The sequence below is a fragment of the Arachis ipaensis genome, chromosome B4, assembly GCF_059453495.1.
Source record: "Arachis ipaensis isolate K30076 ecotype BB chromosome B4, ASM5945349v1, whole genome shotgun sequence".
Taxonomy (NCBI): Eukaryota; Viridiplantae; Streptophyta; class Magnoliopsida; order Fabales; family Fabaceae; genus Arachis; species Arachis ipaensis.
The window spans coordinates 676,623-698,762 of NC_142439.1; the positions used below are offsets into that span (position 1 = coordinate 676,623).

Sequence of the window (22,140 nt, forward strand, 5' to 3'; positions counted from 1 at the left end):
CGGTTAACCCACAAACAAATCAATTTTCCCAGCGTAATGTGCTTCCAATAATGCAATATGCATGGGGTACACTTCCATGTTTGATTTACTTTACATCTTTTCTCTTTTTGATATATAGATTTACTTCGCATATTTATTTCATATTTGCTAGAGCAATATGCATTTTTGGCTATTCCAAGTCGTTTAATTACTCATGTGATGTACGTTTATGGGTTTTTTTATTTAAATTAAAAAAATATAATATTTATCGATTTAAATAAATGTATAAGTATTTACTATTTACTAAAATATATTTAGAGTCATATCTTGGATGCAATGGAGAAAACCGAAAATCAAATGTATCTCGGATGCAATGACCCCGTTATGTGTAACAGGACTCGCTGGTCCCGAGATATGCTTATATTCTGACATGGGGCACTACGTCCAAGATACGTGTAAGGAAGCAAAACAGGGACACTGCATCCGAGATATAGTCAAGATTATAATTAGGGTCTGAGCACCCAAGATATGTTGTACAATAAGTCTATTTATAAAAACCATCCCAATATCTCTCCTCACACAATTCACAAACCATTCTTTTCTTTGTCTTTTTTCAATTTTGCTCTGATGGAGAACAATCAATATTTTTTTGTGGTGGTTTATCCGAATGGGATAGTCAGACACGGTAATGGAGTGATATTTGAGTCTGACAATACTGTGATGCTGCGCACTTACCAGGTTGATACCCTGGATGCCCTAAAGACGATCATGTTGCGTAATATGGGAGGAGTAGGAACAAAGGACGTTGGGAGGATTGCATATAAATTTCTATATACGCTTCCGAACGGCGGATTTACGAACCGGTTATTCTAGATAGGTGGGGATCAGCATGTGAGGGTCATGTTCGACGTACATGCACGACTGATGCCCCAGCATGTGATGGAGTTGTATGCTGTGGTCCGAGATGTAGTTGCTGGGGATGGGCTGTCTCCTCCGAGTCCTGAAGTCGTGCCACTCGAGGCGACACCAATCCACTATGCACAGCCTCATGATAGTGCCGATGATTCCGACAGTGAGGGTGATTCCACCTATGTTGCCGGGTCTGAGTCGTCGAGTGATACAGTGTCAGAGGATGAGTTCGTGCGTAGAGGACACGAAGCACATGCTCAGTTATAGGGTGGACAGATCCACTCGCAGCGGCTGTTGGCAGCTATAGATAAGAACAGAGAGAGTTTGTCGATGTTGCGAGTCACCCATTGTTATCGTAGGGCATCCATTTTTAGCGTGGAAGAGATGGAGCCAGTAGATGGTTGGTCACAGACATCATATCGGGTTCTTTCCAAGCGTACATGTGATTGTGGCTTGTTTCAATCATTGCATTACCCATGTCGACACGCCCTGGCGGCATGTGCAGCTGCGAGTATTGAGTGGGGTCATTTGTGGATCCTGTGTATACGATGACCTTTGTATTCAAGGTATACGAGAAGGAGTTTCTGCCGATACCAGATGAAAAGATGTGGCCTCTACGGTGCACGTCTGAAGCCCGACCCAGCCATGAGGAGGAAGGCATCGGGTAGGCCGGTATCCACTCGGATTCGGAATGAGATAGATGCCATTGAGCGTGCGGAGAAAAGATGTAGGTTCTGCCACGGAGAGGGCCACACCAGACGTGGGTGTCCCAATGCGCCCCACTCGGATCCATGACGACACATGTAGTTTAGGGTTTAGGTCTTTTTGTTCCAATTTTGTCACTTTGATGTACTGATTGTTATTAAATGTGTTTAATGTGTAATGAAACATAATTTCTATATAACTAGTTACCTTCGATTGTTATGGGACCATTTTTCATCTATAACATTACAATATTTTCATCAAAAAAGCATACAATATATTTATGACATCAGATTTTGACTATATCTCAGATGCAGTGTCCCATGTCAAAATATGAGCATATCTCAGATGCAATGTATTCGAAATGCTCTTTTGTTCATATCTCGGGTGCACCCGAAATATGACTAGCGCGTCCCGTATCACAAATCAAGGTTACTGCATCTAAGATACGCGTGTTTTTCGGTTTCTCCCACTGTATCCGAGATATGACTCCAAATGTAATTTGGTAAATACTTATACGTTTATTTAAATCGGTAAATATTATTTTTTTAATTTAAATAAAAAAAATCCACGTTTATGATGTATATTTATATGTTTTTTTTTTTCTTTTTATACAGCTAGAAAATAAGGATTTTTCTTTTGCATAAAAGATATCAAACGTTACTTAACTAAAATATATTGGATTTAGATTTAATACAGAAGTTTTATATTTTCTATATTAAACTAAAGATTGAGGGTGAGTAATTTTTTTTTATTAAAACAATTTAAACAAAAAAAGAGAGATGTAAGCCTCTTTAGTTTATAAATCCTCACAGAAAATATTACAAAACATCAATGTTAGAAAACTAATACCATTCGGTCAATAATTTAGCTAATAAATATTAGGCTACCTACTAAGAAATCCAATAAAATATAAAAAAAAAATCATTCATTAATAACTATTTTTTAAATTATTTTTTATTTTTTTCCACATCTTTTCCTTCTCCCCACCATTATAATTTCATCCACCACCATCACCTATCACGCTTGCTATCATCGACCACCCTAAATCTTAAATTATAAACTTCTTAAATCTTAAATTCTTTAAAACTTTAAAGTCCTGTTTTTTCTTAATCGTTTTTATGTTATCTTCCAAGAAACGTTTTATTGATTCATTTTTAAAAAAAGTTGTGTTATTTTCTCAGAATTTTTATGTTAGTTTTAAGAAATTTTGTATTGGGTAAATATTAAAAATATGAAAAAAGAAAAACAATAACCATTTTTTGGAGATTTTATTAGGAACTTTATTACAAAAACACTAATATTGATAATTATTTGAAAACAATGTAAATTAAATGGGGCGAAACCCAGAAGAGAGAGATTGCGGAGAGAAACACCTCTCACACATGGGACTTTTTTTGAGTATAGTGAGAAGTGAGAAGTGAAGCAATTCTTCTAGTGATATTAAAATATAGAAGAATAATATTATTGCCACTTCCTTCATTCAATACCAACTGTAATGTAAGTATATATGATCTGGACGACATTACACGTGGGAGCAAATAGTCAATTTTGGTGAATATAATACATATGTACAAATACAATCTACTTGTATTGGCTTATCTCAGTCTCAGGTCAAGCCATGTAAATAAACAAATAAATAAACAAGAGAATAATATACTAGTTGCTTGCAATGCAACAAGAGAAGCAGGGTATGTAAGTGGTTGATGTAATTATTGATGGGCATAAGAAAGAAAATAAGAGGGATGAGATATGTAGTATGTGTAATTTGTATATGAATGAATGAGTAGAGGCAAGTTTGCGTATCTCCGGGGGAAGGTAATTACCGTCGGGGAAGCTAAGTATCGAAGACAGTTTTAGATGGGTGGCACAGTGCGGAAGGAAATAACAAGTCCCAATGGCGGTGAAGCAGTGGATTCTTATCAGGGGAATGGGGTGGCTGCGGCCAAAGCTATGAAGGAACAGCCAGTGCGAGACCATAAGAATGCCACAGAGGGGAATGGACCTGTGAAAAGAATTGATGTGCCGGTAGTCGAAGCAAATATGGAATGGTTGGCGAGGAGTTTAGTGGGGCACACGTTACACCCAGTGGACCTCAGATCAGTGAAGACGGTGGTGTCTAAAAATCTGCCCAACATTGTGGATGTTAGGGAGATCGGGCCGTGCAAAGTGCTGGTAATATTTGATACTGTGCAGCATGCGGAGGGAGTGTTTACATTCAAGATGGATAATTTGTTGCAAGTATTCCATAGGATCTCGTGTTGGGAGGAATCGGAACGGTGTATTACTCGACGAGCGTGGCTGGAGTGCTACGGAATTCCTTTACATGCATGGGCGCCGGAAACGTTCAAGAGAATAGGAGGGCAGTGGGGCAACGTGGTCCAGTGTGATGTAATGACGGGGGAAGGAGCATCGTTTGAAGCAGGGAGGATTCAAGTTGAGACGGGGGTATTCGATGTAATCCGAGAATGGATGCAAATTGTTGTTGGGAAGACGGTGTTTGAGATCTTTGTGAAGGAGGTAGAACCACAGGAGGGCGGTGCGGTCAGCATGGGGAGAAGCAGAAGTGTCTATGCGAAGAATGAAGTTTCTGGCACCGCTGGCACGGCCATGAAGAAGGGGGAGGGTAGTTGGGACCCGGCGGCGGAACTGGTTACTGGTAGGCCTACGGAGGCTGAGCACGGTGAGGACAGAATAGTAATCTCTGATGTGTTATTGAATGATGTGGACGTTGCCTTTTTGAAATTCAAAAAGGATACGGTTGTACCGGATTCAGCTAGTACCAAGGACGGTGAAGTAGCGGGTTTGAAGGGATGTGAGATAGTTCATGAGGGGGAGTCGGAGAATACAGTCACGCAAGTATGGGGAGGGGAAGCTGGGACACGGTTGAAGTATTGTAACAGTATGGGCTCGCATTCAATTGGCCCAACACCAACTAAGAATGGAGGGGGGAGGCTGACCGTAAGGGACATGAGTATTGAGAAGGAGCCTGTTGTTGGGCTGGGCCAGGATGGCCTCCTAACTGAAACTGCGTATGGTTTTCTTTCCATTGGAGGCCACGACGGGTCGGGCGGCCTGAGGATCCGGAGGGATCCACGGGAGCTGTTTGAAGCGGCGCCGATGGAAGGTTTGCGAGGGCTGGGGTGCTCACCAGCGGAGAAGGATCCTGAGGCGAGAGGGTTGCCGCTTAAACTCGGGGATCCGTCGGTGGATAAGAACCCGGAACTAGAGGAGATGGTGGGGGGCGGAGGACCGATCGATGGGGTGGGAGTTGAGCTTGATGGGGGAAGGGTTGCGCAGGAGGGGACGGGAATCAGGGCGGCAGTCCACCGGCAGGAGCAAGGGGCGCAGGATGGGATAAGTGAGGCCGGCTTGCACGATGAGGGATCCCAAGCGGGATTGAGCTGCCTAATGGGGAAGGATGGTACCTCGGGAGCACAGGGAAACGCAGTGAGGGACGTCCCGGAGGTGGCTGCCTGTGGCAATGCCCGGGGGGCAGGAGCAGGGGCTAGGCTGGGCACAGTTAGCCATTTAGAAGGCGAGGGGACACAGGAAGAGCAGCGCCAGGAGAATCAAGCAACCTGGGCATTGGCTGTGGAATCAGGAGCGGTTTTATGCGATGAGGAAGAAGATATTATGGCGATTTTGCAAGCACAAAATGAAGAAATAGCAGCTAAGAGAAAACTGGCGAAGCAAAAGGAAAAGGCGAGAAGGAGTCGACCAAAAAATAAAAATAAGGTGAGCAAATCTTTATTTAAATGATTGTGAGCTGTTGGAATATTAGGGGGGTGGAGGGGGGACGGTAAATTAAGCATGCTGAAATCTTTGAAAAATAAATATAATTTGAACATGTTGGGATTGCTTGAAACAAAAAAAGAAGTGATTACTAAATATGAGGTCGCAAGGCTTTGGGGATCTAGTACTGCTGGTTGGGATTTTGTGGAATCTGCAGGAATGGCGGGGGGTCTGCTATTAATTTGGGATGAAGGAGTGTTTCAAGTAGATCAAAGGTATAAAGGTGAGAGGTGGCTGTGTGTTGAAGGCGTTTTAACAAAGACCAACTTCCGATGTGCTTTCTGTTTGGTGTACGGGGCGCATGGGAGGGAGGCAAAGAGGAGGGTGTGGGAGGAACTGAGCTATGTGGCGGGGTTGTGTCAGATTCCTTTCTGTTTTCTCGGAGACTTTAATGAAATTTTACAAGTAGAGGATCGTAAAGGAGCTACTAGCTTGATGGCGTCATCGGAGGAATTTAAGGAATGGGTGCGAGACATGCAGTTGATAGATTTGCCTCTTACTGATAGGAAGTATACATGGTTTAGGGGGCGTTCCTGTAGTCGGATTGATAGGGTGATGGTTAATGTTGAATGGACTGAGGTGTTTCCGGATATTAGGATTAAGGGTGGCCCAAGGGGATTGTCTGATCACTGCCCAGTGATCATGGAACTAACAAGAGTAACGGGGCCCCCTAGACCATTCAGAAGTTTAGACGCCTGGTTTACGCATGAGGGATTTCTGAGAATGGTGAAGGATGAGTGGCGAAGCCTCGGAGAAACGCAGTTCCCGTGCAAGCTGAGGGCTCTAGCAATACAACTGCGGCAATGGCACAAGGATAACTTCCGGGACATGGATAAGAGACTCATGAGGTTTGAGGAGGAGCTCACCAAGCTGGACAATTCAGTCAGTGATGGAGTTTATGATGGTACAACGGAGGCTAGAAGGAAGGCGCTTGTGAGCTTTTGTTCAAAATGGTATATTAGAAAGGAAATGCACTGGAAACAGATGTCTCGGTCTAAGCATGCTGCAAACATGGATAGGAATACCAGATACTTTCATAACATTGCTTCGGCCAGAAGACGGAATAACAGGATTGATGCTCTGATGTTACATGGAAGACTTGTGCGGAATCAGGCGAGAATAAAAGGTGCGATTAGAGGGTTCTACAAGGATTTATATCGACAGGAATATGTTCCGAGGATTGGAATCAGAGATGGGTTAGTAAAGTGTATCCATAGGGATGAGGCTGAAGCTTTAGAAGTGATGCCGACGGATGAGGAAATTAAGGAGGCTGTGTGGGACTGCGAATCTTCCAAGGCCCCAGGGAGTGATGGGTTTAACATGAACTTCATAAAGAAATGCTGGGATGACATTGGGCCGGAATTCACTGCTGCGGTAATGGGGTTCTTTCAAAGTGCGAAATTGCCAAAGGATGTCAATGTAACGTGGGTGACACTAGCTCCAAAGTTTGAAGGTGCAAAGGAGGTGAAGGATTTTAGGCCGATTAGTATGGTGGGGTGTGTGTACAAAGTGATTTCGAAAGTGTTGGTGCACAGGATGCGATCTGTGATGTCGGGACTGGTTGGAGAGACTCAGACTGCATTTGTAAAGGGAAGAAAAATTCATGATAGTGCACTCATAGCCTGCGAGACGGTTCATTGGCTGAAGACTCGGAAAAAGTCAGCAGTCATTATCAAACTGGATTTTCAGAAGGCCTATGACAGAGTGAGATGGGATTTTGTTGACATTGTGCTACAGAAAATGGGCTTCGGCCAAAAATGGAGGAGCTGGGTGAAGGAGTGTGTTACTACGGCCACCATGGCAGTCTTGGTAAACGGGGCACCTTCCAAGCCATTCAAGATGGAGAGGGGACTAAGACAAGGGGACCCACTTTCTCCATTGCTATTCGTATTAGTTGTAGATGTGTTGCATAGGATGTTGGGGGAGGCTGTGAGGAATGGCCGCATTGCTCCACTGCTGGTAGGGGGAGATCTTATTGAACTGTCACACCTACAATTTGCAGATGACACTATTTTATTCTGCCCGCCGGAGACTGAAACAATTGTAAACTATAAGAGACTGTTACGGTGCTTTGAGTTGATGTCTGGGCTGAGCATTAACTTTGATAAATCGAATCTGATATCGGTGAACTGTAAGCAAGGATGGATTGATCAGGCATGTGGACTGCTGGGATGCCAACAAGCTTCTCTACCGGTTAGATACTTGGGAGTTTCTCTAGGTGCGAATCCGCGCTTGGTGAAGACTTGGAAACCAATCATTGATAAGGTGGAACAGAAGCTGAGTTTGTGGAAAGCCAAGGTTTTGAATAAATCAGGTAAGCTGGTCCTTATCAAATCGGTGCTGAATAGTCTCCCCATCTACTACCTTAGTCTATACAAGATGCCGAAGGCGGTAGCGGACAAGCTGATTGCTTTACAACGGAACTTTATGTGGTGCAGGGAGAACGGGAACTATGGTATACCTATGGTAAAGTGGGAGATAGTTCAGGCTCCAAAAAAGGTTGGGGGATTGGGGGTTGGTGATGCAGTGCTGAGAAACACAGCGCTTCTGTTTAAGTGGTGGTGGAGGTTTTCAAAGGAGGATTGCCCGCTGTGGAAGAAGATTGTGTGTTCGTGTAATAAGTTGAACCCGGATGTCATGTTAGCAACTCAGCCTTTACCAGTAAAGGGTGGCCCTTGGAAGGACATATGTCAGCTGAATATAAAAGAACCGCGGATTCGTGATAAAGTGGTAAGTGGACTGGCAATGGAAGTAGGCAATGGTATGCAGACTCGATTTTGGGAAGATAACTGGGTTCAAGGTGGTACTCTGAAAGGAAGTCATCCGAGACTCTACTCTATTTCCAGTCAGCAAGGACTTGTCATCGGGGAGTGTGGTTTTTGGGATGGGCTTGATTGGATTTGGAATTTTCAATGGAGGAGGGCACTGTTCCAATGGGAGCTGGAGCTTGTCAATCAACTGCATGAGAGGTTAAGGCCAGTGAGGTTGTCATCAGGTAGGGAGGACAATGTGGTGTGGAAGTTTGAAAATAAAGGTATTTTCTCTACTAGTTCTGTGATCCAGGCTATACAAGCGGAGACATTATCAGCTGAGATAACGAGTTATAGCTTCACGAGTTCCATTTGGAAAGGTTTCGTTCCTCCGAGAATTGAGCTCTTTGGGTGGTTTGTGCTAGTGGGTAGAGTTAACACCAAGGAGCGGCTGACTAAACTAGGAGTCAACATTCTGGGGGATAGTATGTGTGTACTGTGTACCAAGGAATTAGAATCTGTTGAGCATTTATTCCTTAGGTGTGAGGTAACATGGCAGGTGTGGTGCAAGTGGCTGAGGTTACTAGGAAGGGAGTGGGTGATTCCCAGAACTGTTAAAGAAATGTTTGAGAGTTGGCATGGAATGCATAATAGACAACAGGGGAAGAAGATGTGGATGTCAGTGTTCTTTGCAGTGATTTGGAACATCTGGTTGGAACGGAATGCACGAATCTTCAAGAATGCAAGAGCAAGCCTGGAGGTCATACACACAAGGACGTTGATGAGCTACACGGAATGGAGTGGTGGTGATCCTGGGGGAGGATGAGAGTACTGGGGATAGTAGGGGTTGGTTTATTTGTTGGTAGCTAGTTATGTGTCTTCTTTTTTCTTTTATTTGCTCCACTTTAATGTGTTGATCTTCCTTTGTTTCAAAAAAAAAAAGTTTGCGTATCTCTAAAGACATATAATTGCTGTATGTGTAGTTGTTTTTACTGTCGGAGTAGTCATACTATTGTGGGTGTGTTTGGGAAACTGTTGGAAGGGAAGAAGCACGTTTAAATTTCTTGAAAGTTTCAACTTTTGGTTTGGCAAATTTTTTTCTTATGAACGCAGAAGTGATTCTGCTGCCAAAACCAGCGTTTACAAGAAGCAACTATTTTTAGCTTATGCGTTTTCTTAACGGGCTTTTAGCCATAGATAGTAACATTTTATTTACTTTTTACCAACTTTATCCTTTGTATATGTTATTGTATTATTTATAAAATTCTTGTTATTTCTATTTATATGAGCTCTAATTTTCTATTATTTATTTTTTTTATTTTTTTTAACTATTTGTTTGACATTATACACTTTTATAATCGTGATTTTTGTGTATTATGTTTGTTATTATCTTTTTATAATATGATTTATTAATTCTATTAAGTAAAGTAAATTAAATAAAAAAATTAACTGTAAATAATAATAATAGTAAAAAATTATAACATACTAAAAAAAGAGTACTAAAAATACTAAAAATATATTATATAAAAAGATCATTAAGAACTTTTAGATTTGTTTCAATCACTGTAAAGTAAATATTTAATTTTTTTTTATTATTTTCAGTACTATCTTTTATAATTGTAATTCTCCTATACTATATTTTAGTGTAATTTTTTATAATATAGATTATGATTCCATTAAAAAAGATATATTAAATAAAAAATTAATCATATATAATAATAAAATCATAAATGTTGGATTTCAAATTAATATTAAGAATAAAATTATTGAGAGTACTAGAATAAGAGTACGATGTAAAAAAATACTAAAGTAACATTTAATACTTAAAAAATGTAACATATTTGATTAAATATTCTTATATATATATATATATATATATATATATATATATATAAATCTAAAATATATAATTTTTATTTTTATTTAAAAAAATATTTTGTCTATTTTTATATGTTATTTTTATTTTAGTAAGTAAATATTAATTTTATTATAAAATAAACTAATAAAATCTATTTAAATATCTAAATTAAAATAATAGGATAATATAAAAAAAATCTAAGTTGATGTCTATTTTAGTAATTTTTTATTTAAAAGTGATTTTGAATGGTATAAGCCAAACAACATTTATTTTACTATAATCCATTTTGATACAAAAATTACCAAACATAAATCACTTTAACACAAACCTACTTTTGACCAAAATCAAGTTTGCAAAATCAATTTTATACAAACTCCCGTTTACAAACTGTAATCCAAACACACACTGTATTGTGTGCTTCAATTTCATTTATGTCCCACTTGCCAATAAAAACATGAAAAATGAATAAATCAATCTTGACTTTTTGATAAGCAGACATTTAAATTCTTGAAGACTTGATACATTTAAGTTTATGATGCTTTTAAAATTTGAACATATCGATCCTTAAGTCTAATTTGTCCAATTTTAAAAACTTTTTCACGTGTATATCCGTATCAATTAAGTTTGAACATGAGGGATTGATAAGTCTAGATTTTGAAAAAATTAGAAACTTAAATTTATTTTTAAATTTTTGAGAATTTAAATATCTGTGAATTAAATAATCAAAGACCTATTTATCATTTTCTCTACAAACATTATTGCTTATTTTATTTTAATCTATTTACCAATTTGAAGAAAACAACCAATAATTACTAACATATAGTCCGCTGCATATCTGCATATGGACATGGTATAAAACTATAAATAATGAAAGTGTGAGGCACGCTGTCTATATCCTTTCTCGAAAGTTTTTTTGTTTTTTATTTTTATCAAAACTGAAAATGAATTAATAATTTTATCTCATATATTGTCACAAACTGGATTTATATATGTATTGTCTTTATTTATTTATTTATTTATGCAAATAACTATAGGCGTTGGAATTATAAAATTTGCTCATAAAATTAAAAATGTATTTTTGTACTAAAAAAAATGCATGTAATGTAAATGGGTTCGGCCCAATACCTGAACATTTATTTATGTAAAAAAAAATCCGTAATTATTTTATTGTGTTGTCCTATCCCGCATCAGCGCGTTACACTTCAGTTGTCTCCTAATTGTTCAATTTGTCTCCCTGCTTATGTTGGAGGAGAGGAGAGGCAGTGAATTGTTTAAATAGACCAAAACTAGAACTAATGATACACAAATTAATTTTCGAATGGAAAAATTTGTTATATCTCAATTCTCAATTATACAAGAAAGGAGGAAGATATATTTGTCTAGTTGTGGGAATGCGGAGGAAAATATATTTGTCTAGTTACAGTTTACATGCAACCTGATTATATATATCTCAAGGTAATCACTAATCAGCCAAAAAATAAAAAATGATATTATACTAGATAGTTAGTTAGATAAGATTAACTAGAAGCTGTTGTTATGGAGTTAGCTAGAGGACATTATCAGATTAGTTGGGGATGTAACACCATAATTGAATTTGAATCATTGCGAGAGATCTTGCGGAGTTTGTTCTGGGTTTGAATAAGAAAAACGCATAATAACTAGAATCCATTATATATATATATATATATATATATATCCATCCTGCTTGATATATCATAAGCAAGATTGAGCTGGACTACTATTAAAGGATACCTCCATTAAGATTGCAATAACTCTAGCTAACCCAAAATATACAATCTGATAATAAAACATGGTGACCTAATTAACAAGACAACTACCCAACTTCACCCATTTGAAAATTGAAACTTAGATTGTTGCATATAGATATCAAACTTCAACATTAACATATAGTAGAACAAACATGGTTATTCTTTATTAATAATAGTAAGGATATTGTGGTTGATGATCTTTTGCTTACTTTTCCCTCCTACTATGAAATAAAATTAATGGACTGGTATTAAATAAGAGTTTCATTTTGATGTATTAACAGTGTGAAACATTTTATATAGTTGTCCAATCGCATCCGTTCTTTTTTATTACCATTCACATGGTCAAAGCAATTGTGACAAAGGTAATTGCTTAATTTCTAAACTAATTCTAACACATTCAGTTTTTAAGGATGAAAATAGAGGCAACAAGTGCTATAGCATAGCTATAACAAACCAACCCTTCACATATGCTCATAGCTAAAATTGCTCAGGATTTTCACTTTGTTATGCTTGCCCTGCATTAACAATCATGTTCTTCGTTTTATTCAATACTTTATAGATCAAGGAAATATATTATATGTCAAAAGTACATTAAGTATTGGAGTATTAATAAATTGTAAAATTGTTATGGATTGGGTCATTAGCCTTATATCATGTTATTAACAAGTTTTATCCAAGTGAAGCTTTGCACGAGCACATAAATGGATTGACTTGACACATAGTCTTTGTCTCTGTGATCAAATAGCAAATATGTGTTAGCTAATTTTCTTTTTTCCATTTCTTTTGTTCTTGGTGATCTGAGAGGCAGTTCCATACTAAATATAGAAGCATGAAGCTCATTTCCTAAGTATTGCAAAAGGAGAAATAAACCAAGAAGAATGTGGGAACTGGCAAACATAATCACTTGACTTCAAAATCAAGTTTAAGTAAACCAACTGTCTACAACAGTAGCAAATGGCATAACAGAACAAAATACCTGAACCCTGTATCTATGTAGCAAGCGAGTGGGACTTCCATACACATACTTGCACCATCAACAGAATCATCTAAGCGACGGCGGTGTTGAGAATGGAGCCGAGGGTGCCCAAGACGGCGAAGGCGAGGAGGGGGCTGACGTCGAGGGTGTCGAAAACAGGGGGAATGATGTTGCGGAACAGGTTCAGGTACGGGTCGCACAGGTCTCTGATGGCGGACAGTGGCTGCTTTTCCCACGGGATGTTCGGGAACCAACTCAGTAGAACCCTAACCATCAGAACTCCGCTGTATATGTCCAGCCACTTCCCCAGCCCCGCCGCCACCACTGTCAGCGGCGTGTTCAGGGACCCGCTAGGTCTGTCCCGCAGCGACGCGAAGAACAGAGGCCCTACCGAAGACATGGACATGGACATCGGAAGAAGCTGATGGCAGAAGGTTCTGAGGGCGAGTAGGGCCATCCCGAAGACTGTGGTGAGGGTGCGGGTGGAACCTTCCAGAAGGTCGCTTTGCGTGGATGTGGCGGCGACAATTTGGGGATTGAAGTTGCGGCGGAGAGGAGTGAGAGAGAGTGAGGGTTGTGTGTATCTGTGTCGGTATTGACGCAGGGGTGGGTGCGTGAGGCAGACCATGTGAGTCTTGGAAGCCATTGTTGCTGGGGAGAACGCCATCGTCATCGTCATCGCCATCGCCATCTGCGAATTAGGGATTAGGGGATTGCCACCAAAAACCCAAACGCTACCTTCTTCCTCTTCCTCCAATTACTAAACTTTTTTTTATCTCTTGCAGCCGCCGCGCTACTTCGAGTTTTATTAAGGTCAGCTATCAACTTCTCATAGCCATCTAACATTTTTGGGTGACAATAATTTTTATTTAGAAAAAGACATTAAAAGATATAAATTAGATAAAATTATTAGAAAGAACTAAATAGATAAATATCAAAAGAAAATACCACATAATTTTCATTTGTTCAATATTACTCAATGTTACAGTTTCCTCTCTTCCAATTAAACCCATAGGTCTTATCAATATTCTGAAGAATTTTACTACTTTTTAAAAATCCACAAGTAGAAAAACTTTTAAAGGTTGATACATTTGATGGATTGCTTAATTTTCTATGCAAAACATTCCACTCTTAACTACTTAAAAGCCAATCGCTAGCAAAATCTTTAATTTAAATACCAGAATTTATACATGAGATATGGATTTTTCGGTTTCAAAACTAAATTCAACTCCAACCACCTGAACATCTTGTTATTGTTATTAGGGATACTATACCAAAAATTAATAGGTAATGGCAATGGATAGTGAAACTAGAGAAATTAAAAATAGAAGAAAACTGGAAACACCTTGAGCAGAGTTGATCCCCATGCATGTAAAACTAGTGTTGCTTAAAAAATTGATAGTACCAAACTACCAATACCAATAAAATAAACTTACAATTAGACGGACCTTTGCTAATTCCTCAGGTGCTGTCATACACAAATATAAAATGAATAGTAATAGTCTAATTTTCTTAGCGATGTTTTGTCATCCCAAATCCAATTCCAGTTCAAAATCCAAACCCTACCCAAGTAAATTTCCCCAGAAAAGCACATTAAGTTTTTTCTAGAAAGGGAGACCCAAAAAAATAATTAAAAGAGCGAGCCCGAACAAAACTAGGAGTCAACGTAAGTTAGTAATTTAATCCTCAAAATCTCCAGCATTCTCCAATAAGTAATTCGCTGCCAATTGTTCATCCCGGTCACATGCCAAAAACGCCTCTATGACCGAGGCTCTATCAAATCCCAATGCCTCAAGCTGCAAACCATAGGTTAAAGAAACCAATCATTAATCAATACATACTAAGTGTGAACACAAGCGATACAAAAATCTTTTTAGACCTGTTTCTGCATCCTCAGTTTCAAAATATGGATAATTTTCAAATGGATTAAATACCTTGGAAACATAAAAAACACTCGGTATATTCTTTGCTTAGAAATTAGGAAGATGTTTAACGAGTATACATCATTTCTTATATCATAATACAGTAAGGAGAAAGACATACCCTTGCAATTGCCTCCTGCTCAGCTGGAGTCACATTGATGGCATGAGGCATGTCCTGCTCAGGCTGGTCAAATATATCACTGATGGAGAGAAAGACGGTTAAATTCTAAATTCAAATATTGTGTGTAATCAAGGAAAGGGAATAAACTCTTGGATAACATTCTACACTATCAGATATCAAGTTGACAAATAGAACCTTACTTTCTTGTTAGATACGTGGGCAAAAATAACCAACAATTGAAATAATATATCAAGAACAACGATGATGATGATATGAAGTAATGATAGTTGTAAGATGTAAAATAATGCAACAAGTTGATATGCTCACCCTTCAGAGCCCTCAACAGGTTCGTTTATCAACTGTAGAAACTCAGCATGATGTTCTTGAATGAGTCTTAAAAGATTGGGATTCTGCTTTCCAAGTTCTTGAAGTACAGGCTGCAATAGAAAGTTGATTGATCTTTTAGACACCAATCAACGAATTAACAGAAGTGAGGAAGGCAACGGAGAAAGTAAATACCTGTAAAATTTGTGGATTTGATTGCACCATTGAACGCAATGCTTGAAACTGAAAAAAATAAATAAGAAAGTTGCTTGAGAGTGATCAAAATAAAGCTTGAAGCTAGATGCAGATTAACAAGCAACTTATTTGCTAAGTCCACTCAGCAACATGGAAAAACTTGAAACTATATATGAACAACAAAAGTTTTGAAGAGCATTGTCTGGGCAATGCTTGTCAATCAAGACATATTTGAAATCATGCTGCATCCTGAGTAGCTATAATGATGTGCAAATAACAAAATAATTGCAACTGCTAAAAGAAAGCTTCACAAATACAGTAAGATAAAAGAGTATAATTAAAACGAAATTCAAAACATTAATTATTTGAGTAAATGCATGCAATGACCAAAAGGTTCAATGTGTAGACATGGCACAGCACACAAGTCAAGTTACATCAATACATCAAATTAAATATTGTACTTTAAGTTAGTGCAACTTGGGTATGTGGAACAACTATGCCTTCTAACATCAAGAACAAAAAATTGATGGAACAGCAAGCTCACCTGGGGATTGTTTCTGAGGAAGTCAAGAGATCCTAGTCCAGGACCAGCACCAGAAATTGTCTCCTGAAAATTTCAGATTGAAGTAAGGTATGGAGTAACAGAAAATTACTTTTGATGATCTGTTACTGCAAAATAACTTTTACCTGTGGAAACATATTTAAGGGAGATGAGTTAGGTAGTCCAGGAACTGCTCCAGCAGTGACCCCAGCTGTTTCAGTTGTCTGACTACCTGGAAATTGAGGAACTGGTACAGCAACTTCTGCTGCTTCGGGGATACCCTGCCCAGAGAAGCAAGGAAAGAAAGGTTGCTAAATCCAACAATGTGAACATAAATTTTAGCAGTCAAGATATCCAACAATGTGGACATACAGAGTACAAATAGTCTATAGCACGCTCTGGATTATTGTAAGCTGCCCGAAGAGCACGAGTAACTGTATCTCTGTCCCAGTTGCCACCTCCCATGTCCATAATTTGTTGAATAGTCTGCTCAAGATTACTACCACCAACTAAATTTGAAGCAGCCTGACCATAAGTATCTGCAGACACGCTGCAAAAAATGACATAGGAAAGCTTGTGAGTAGGCTTTATAAACAAGAAAGTGGAAAATGACAAATGTCCGAATTCCACAATGTTCAGCATCCAAAAATGCAGCATTATGCTTACTATATGCAGCCACAATAAACCGAACAACAAAACTATGATCAGCCAACGTAAATGTCTCGTTAGATGAATTGAAAATAACACTATAGATCTTCCTCAGAAAGACATTTAATAAAAGTATTTGAATTAAAACCTGTGCTGCTTTCAGTATTATAACATCAACTTCATAACCAAATTCGTAAGAATTATAATTATCATGAAACTCACAAGGTAAAGACAACCAACACAGTGAACATTAAAATTCAAATTAGAACAAAGACATTTTTACTTGAATGTAATATGTTACTAAATTACTAAAGATTGAAAAAGGATAGTTCTTGTCATCAATGCTCAGTCAACAACTATTTTGTGGTACATTGGAATTAACTAATAGTATCTTTGAAAAATTCTAGAAAGGAGAAACCATACTTTGTATTTGTAGTTGTGACAGCTGGGCCAGATGTACTGTTATTTGCAGCCCTACAATACCAAATAAAATACTATAGGAAGAGAGACTGACGTTATTAAAACGGACAAATTATCAATTTATTTTTTTAAAGACTCACTGAGTTTGTGCAGGAGGTTCAGGAGCAGGCGTGGAATTTGAGGTTGATACAGCTGCAGGTGGATTGCTGGCAGGCTGTCACACGCATGCACAACCACTAGCTAATACAAAGAGGCAAGGGCAGAAAAGAAAGGGAAAAAACCTCCGAAAAGCAATAAGATTGAGAAAGTAATATACCTGGGCAGATGAAGTCCCTGCTGAACCCAATGTTTTACTCTGTAGAGAAGTAAAATGCCACATGAAGGTTAATGGAGGTAACAGATGCCTAAATAAACAAAACATGAAGGTATAACAATAAAATTGAAAGAAATATTTCTAGCTGACTTCATCAAATTGAAACAGACGGCATTATGGAATATGACAAGATCTAATACTTGGCATAGCATCTAGATAATTTTTTGGACCGCGATAGAACTTCAGTAAAAGCTTCCTATCCTTTTCTTTATAAAAAAAAAAGGTAAAAAGAACCGAAGCATAAAAATAGATCTCGATATTTAAAAGAATAAAAATATGAGAGCTGAAATCACAGTCTCAGATAACTTGTGAGGAAGGAAGGGTGTTATAATTTGAAAAAGTTTTCATGAAGGAATAAACTACCTTGCTAAGCATAACAACAAGAAAACCATCCTCAGAGACCTTGTTCTCTGCTAATGTTGTTTCATCTTTCAAAACCTTGCCATTGTGAATAAGCAACTGTTGTCCACATGGGTAATTATCTTTGCCTTGCACATCTTCTATATTCTTCTTGACAGCCATAATCTAAGGCAAAAATAGCAAGGAAATTATAGCTACTAAAATTCAAAAATTAACCCTCTTATAATCTACCAAACACCACATAAAGCCTGATAAGAAATCCAATTTCTAATGATATTAGAATCAACAGGCATATCCTCGGTGTCATGAAAAGATGGGAATAAAACATCTCAAAGCCATTCAATAATAAATAAATAACGTCAGCACCTGAGTATCACATCAAATCTGAAACAAAATCCTCAACAACAACAACAACAATAGTGTTGGCGAAAACATTAAAATGAAGGCATGCAATGCAAACAGAAACAAAAATGAAGTAAATTTACCTGAATTTTGAATAAAAACTATTTCGACAACGACAGTGATTTGAATTAAAAATTAAATAAAACAAAATAAAGGAGTAGACTTAGAAAATCTGAAAACAAAATAATTCAATCAACAAATCAAACACACATTTTCGTAACTGACAATGGAAGATTGGGAAATGAAAAGGGAAATATTGATAGCGAATATTGTAACCAAAAAAGCATAGAGATAAAGAGAGAGCTGACAGTGTCGGATGGCTGAACCCTAATTTCGAAATGGCTGCCTTTCAAAGTCTTAACAGTGAGTTTCATGGCGGCGACTTATGGGAATGACGCCGGCGACCGGCAACGATCCGGCTCAAGTACGGTGGTGAGAGAGTGAGTGAAACCCTAGAGAGAGAAAACACCTTCGTCCGTTGCTGTTGCTGCTGCTGTTGCACGGAATGAACGTGTCAACGGCACATGTAACACGCTCTTTTTCTATTTTCTTACTTTTTTTTTAAACTGTTTTCCTTTTTCAGTTTAAATTCGCAAGGTGGCATCTCAATGCACGTGAATTAAAAACGGAGATAAGTATGTGTTAATTTGTAAAGTACTTTTTTTTTTTTTTTAAAATTAATTTGTACAGTATTATGCATGTGTTATCATATTACCGTATGAATAAAAGTAACTGTGTTTTACAAATTTAATTTACATAGTTATAGTTATCATATTACCGTATGAATCAAATGAACATCACCTATACCAGAATAACCATCCGGATACCAGGGATAATAAACATCTCATGTTATAAAAAGCTAATTTTAAATTCACCAAGGTTCTAACCCTTAACCTTCCGGATCTGGAATTCTTATACCATGTCCTGAAACCACTCATCCCAAAAGCGTAACTTGACAAGACAATGTAACACTAATAATAATATCTCTAATACTTTCCAAACCTTCATTGTACACATTATACGCTTAGGTCATTAGCTCCCTATACTTTCTCATAATTATAATATTATTGCATTAAAATTATTCTTAACATTGATAGCAAAGCAGAGATCAGGGAATCACCCTTTTGTCATGTGAATTTTCTATCATCATTACGGACATATGCCATATTTTTCAACAACAAAGCTAGCTCTATAAACAATTGAATTGGACAATTATACTTCACCTTATAACTCGATTTTTATTGTGCATTATAAGTTATAACTCTACCTTAATTATCATTCATTCTATAATGAACACGTTTATTACCGACTTAATGACCATTATTCTAACTTAATAATCAACGGTCATACCATCAATTCTATTCATCAACTCTATGCCTATAAAAGACACTAATTTCTATATACACGGGAGATTCTAGATATATTCTATATACATTCTATATTCATAGAATTATTATAATATACAACACATGATAACTTCCTTAGGTTCATAAAATTTGATTTACATTCAAATTTTTGGACCAATCTCAACAATCTTATTTAAGATTTTATTTAATACCTCTTATCAAATTTTAATCTATCGTAACTTTTTATAAAGTATATACTTATACATTCAAATTGCTTCATTTTTACGTATCATAATATTTCACATCTCATAATCGATCAATGAACCAATCCAAAAACAAACTTGGCTTTCAATCAATCCGAGAACAAACTCGGTTTCAATCAATCCGAGCACAAACTCACTTATCAATTTTGCTTACTTTTTCAAAGTTCTCTATTTATACAAGTAAAATTATATATTTTATTCAACATACTTTTGCATTTATATTTTGTGTAACTAATATTTACTGATTTATTAGTTATATTCAAATCTCAATATATGTTCTATATAATAATGACATATAACAACCATGTCAATTGCATTTTTATTTCATTATGTATTATATTCTTATTGCTTAATGATTTCATTTATACAATTAAATGACGGTAATGATGAGTTCAAATCTTAAAATTGGATTTCATCAAAAATTAATTGTATATCAATTATATATAACTGTTACATTATTCATTTTATGTAATTAACTTTTATGTTATTATTTGTTTAATACAAAAAGTTAAGCAAAAACACATGCAAACATTCAAAATTTACTATTATTGCATGAGGAATTAGGATGCTTGAGAAAAATAATAAAAAAAGATGGACATAATCGCATTAACATTAATATAGACAAAATTATAATCAATTTGTATTGGTCGAGTGGTCGACTCATTTGTCTCTTTAAAATTTAAATAAGTATTGAGATTCGAATTTTTGTATATGTAACAATTCATTAACTAATGACAGATTCTTAAATAAAGTTTAAATTCACAATAAATTAGTTTTTGATGTCGAGGAAGACCAAACCAAAAAGCATCGACGAAATTGCTTTCTGATTTTAGTCAACCACATCCTCCAAATGATGACAATGAAAGTTGTTAAAGGAAGAACAACGCTCTCCTTCAAGACTAGTCTCTTTAGTTTTGAGTGAAAAATTCATTAGCTAATATTTTCAATATATTTACAAATTTCCACAGTGCTACTGAATGGAGACAAGCTGCTAGCTACGTAGTATATATTACTGTCTGGAAGGCTTTTGAATATCAATCTCACTGGAAAAAAGTGTTAGATTTTTTAATCCTATAAATTGGTGTTCCTTGGTGATTGTGAGATTGCAAATGTATTTATTTTTGGGTGGAAATTCAGGTGTAGTCGACTTCAGGTGAAATTGATACCTGAGAGCCGTTAGATAAAAATTCAGTCAAATCAGTCAAATCATCTAATGGCTCTCGGTATCAACTTCACGTGAAGTCGACTTTACTTTAGTTTTCACTTTTTTTTTTTTTTTTTTTTGCCATTTTTGCGACTTCTACATAGCCTTTAGTTTGCTTGCGGAACTTTGGGGGCATTTTGCCATTTTCTATGGCCTCCCAACTGTTTCTTTAATAAGGCTTTATGAATGTCATGGTAGAATCAGATTCCCCAGGCAGCCATTCATCTTTGCCAAGAGCTTAGGGAGTTGGCTCATGTTGCTTACCCATTTGTTGCAAACTAATTTTAATTATAAAAGAACAATTCCATTCAGTTTTTTAAAAATACATAGTATATTTTTTTATGTTTTTGAGTTTATAGATGTGAAAAAGAACAATTAAAATTATCTTTTGGTCAAGCTTTTCAACTTACAACAAGAAGGTACAAGAACAAAAATGGATTAATTTGGAACAAGATAGAATCATGTAGAAATTAGTTACAACTTGAACTTGATAAAAAGTTGATGTTGTGCAAACTGTACGCGTAGAACCTAACAATGATGTTGATAAACATATTGTGGCTAAGTGATATTATCATGTGCTAAAATGTTTGAAGAAACCTTAACTAGTTAAATTGATCAACACAAGTTCAAAGTGAAGCTTGCCAACTTTCCCATTGCCCCCTTGAAAATATAAATATGGGGTTTGGCTTCGTCATACACTCATACTCATATATCTTAGTTTTTTACTCCATTAGTAAGTGAACTAAAAAGAAAAAAAATTAATAAATTTTGTTTATATGAGTATAATTTTATTTTAGTTATATTTTTATATTATTATCCAAATTATTTAGTTTGATTTTGTTCATTTATTGTCCATAAATTTTAATTATATTATTCTGTCTCGTTAATTCTTATACCAAACAATCGACACATGGTTAAAATCTCAATTATGTCCACTTTCTCTATTTATACATCTCACTGTATCTAATTACCAATTTTTTAAATAGTAATATTTGAAAAATAATAAAAAATTAATTCAAACTTGCTAAAATTATTTAATTTAATATTCATTAATTATCGTTGGAATAATCATGTAATTTTCGAAGTAAGATATTATTTTTAGCATGATCTTTTTTTAAATTAATTCTTAAGTTACAATAAATTAAAACTCTAGATTAAATTATAGCAGGTGTTAAATTTAGAATATATTGATTGATTGATTCCTTTTTAAACCAGAGCAAATAATTAAACATTTTAGGAAAAGTCTAGGGGGCCACCAATTTTATCAAATTATGGCCAGTATG

The 22,140-nt window shown here is 36.5% G+C and overlaps 2 protein-coding genes across 4 annotated transcripts; both read right to left on the reverse strand.

Moving 5' to 3' along the window:
- Nucleotides 1-11,036: 11,036 nt before the first annotated feature.
- On the reverse strand, nucleotides 11,037-13,570 carry LOC107638374 (ylmG homolog protein 1-1, chloroplastic). 3 transcript variants are annotated; one of them, XM_088485899.1, is made up of 2 exons: nucleotides 12,739-13,570; nucleotides 11,037-11,227 (listed from the first exon to the last, which is right to left on the reverse strand). In XM_088485899.1, the coding sequence occupies exon 1, from the start codon at nucleotides 13,427-13,429 to the stop codon at nucleotides 12,809-12,811; it is 621 nt and encodes a 206-aa protein (XP_088342025.1). In that variant the 5' UTR covers nucleotides 13,430-13,570; the 3' UTR covers nucleotides 11,037-11,227; nucleotides 12,739-12,808. The 3 variants fall into 3 exon arrangements, with proteins under 3 accessions (XP_088342025.1, XP_088342026.1, XP_088342024.1); XM_088485900.1 differs by lacking the exon at nucleotides 11,037-11,227 and adding an exon at nucleotides 12,063-12,277; XM_088485898.1 differs by lacking the exon at nucleotides 11,037-11,227 and adding an exon at nucleotides 12,282-12,493.
- Nucleotides 13,571-14,108: 538 nt separating this feature from the next.
- Nucleotides 14,109-18,651, reverse strand: LOC107638373 (ubiquitin receptor RAD23b). The gene is made up of 12 exons (XM_016341610.3): nucleotides 18,353-18,651; nucleotides 17,646-17,807; nucleotides 17,226-17,264; nucleotides 17,050-17,123; nucleotides 16,913-16,963; nucleotides 16,214-16,391; nucleotides 15,988-16,122; nucleotides 15,845-15,907; nucleotides 15,301-15,348; nucleotides 15,109-15,218; nucleotides 14,782-14,860; nucleotides 14,109-14,534 (listed from the first exon to the last, which is right to left on the reverse strand). Exons 1-12 carry the CDS (start codon nucleotides 18,416-18,418, stop codon nucleotides 14,418-14,420), a joined length of 1,122 nt encoding a protein of 373 aa, XP_016197096.2. The 5' UTR covers nucleotides 18,419-18,651; the 3' UTR covers nucleotides 14,109-14,417.
- Nucleotides 18,652-22,140: the final 3,489 nt, after the last annotated feature.

Bases quoted from the DNA above. Each gene is read 5' to 3' on its own strand.
- LOC107638374 (XM_088485899.1), bottom strand. From the start codon at position 13,429: ATGGCGATGGCGATGACGATGACGATGGCGTTCTCCCCAGCAACAATG.
- LOC107638373 (XM_016341610.3), bottom strand. From the start codon at position 18,418: ATGAAACTCACTGTTAAGACTTTGAAAGGCAGCCATTTCGAAATTAGG. The intron at 16,964-17,049 runs GTGAGTCTTTAA...TTGGTATTGTAG, and splicing joins GAACCTCCTGCACAAACTCA to GGCTGCAAATAACAGTACAT. The intron at 15,349-15,844 runs GTGAGCTTGCTG...TATTTTTTTCAG, and splicing joins TCCTCAGAAACAATCCCCAG to TTTCAAGCATTGCGTTCAAT.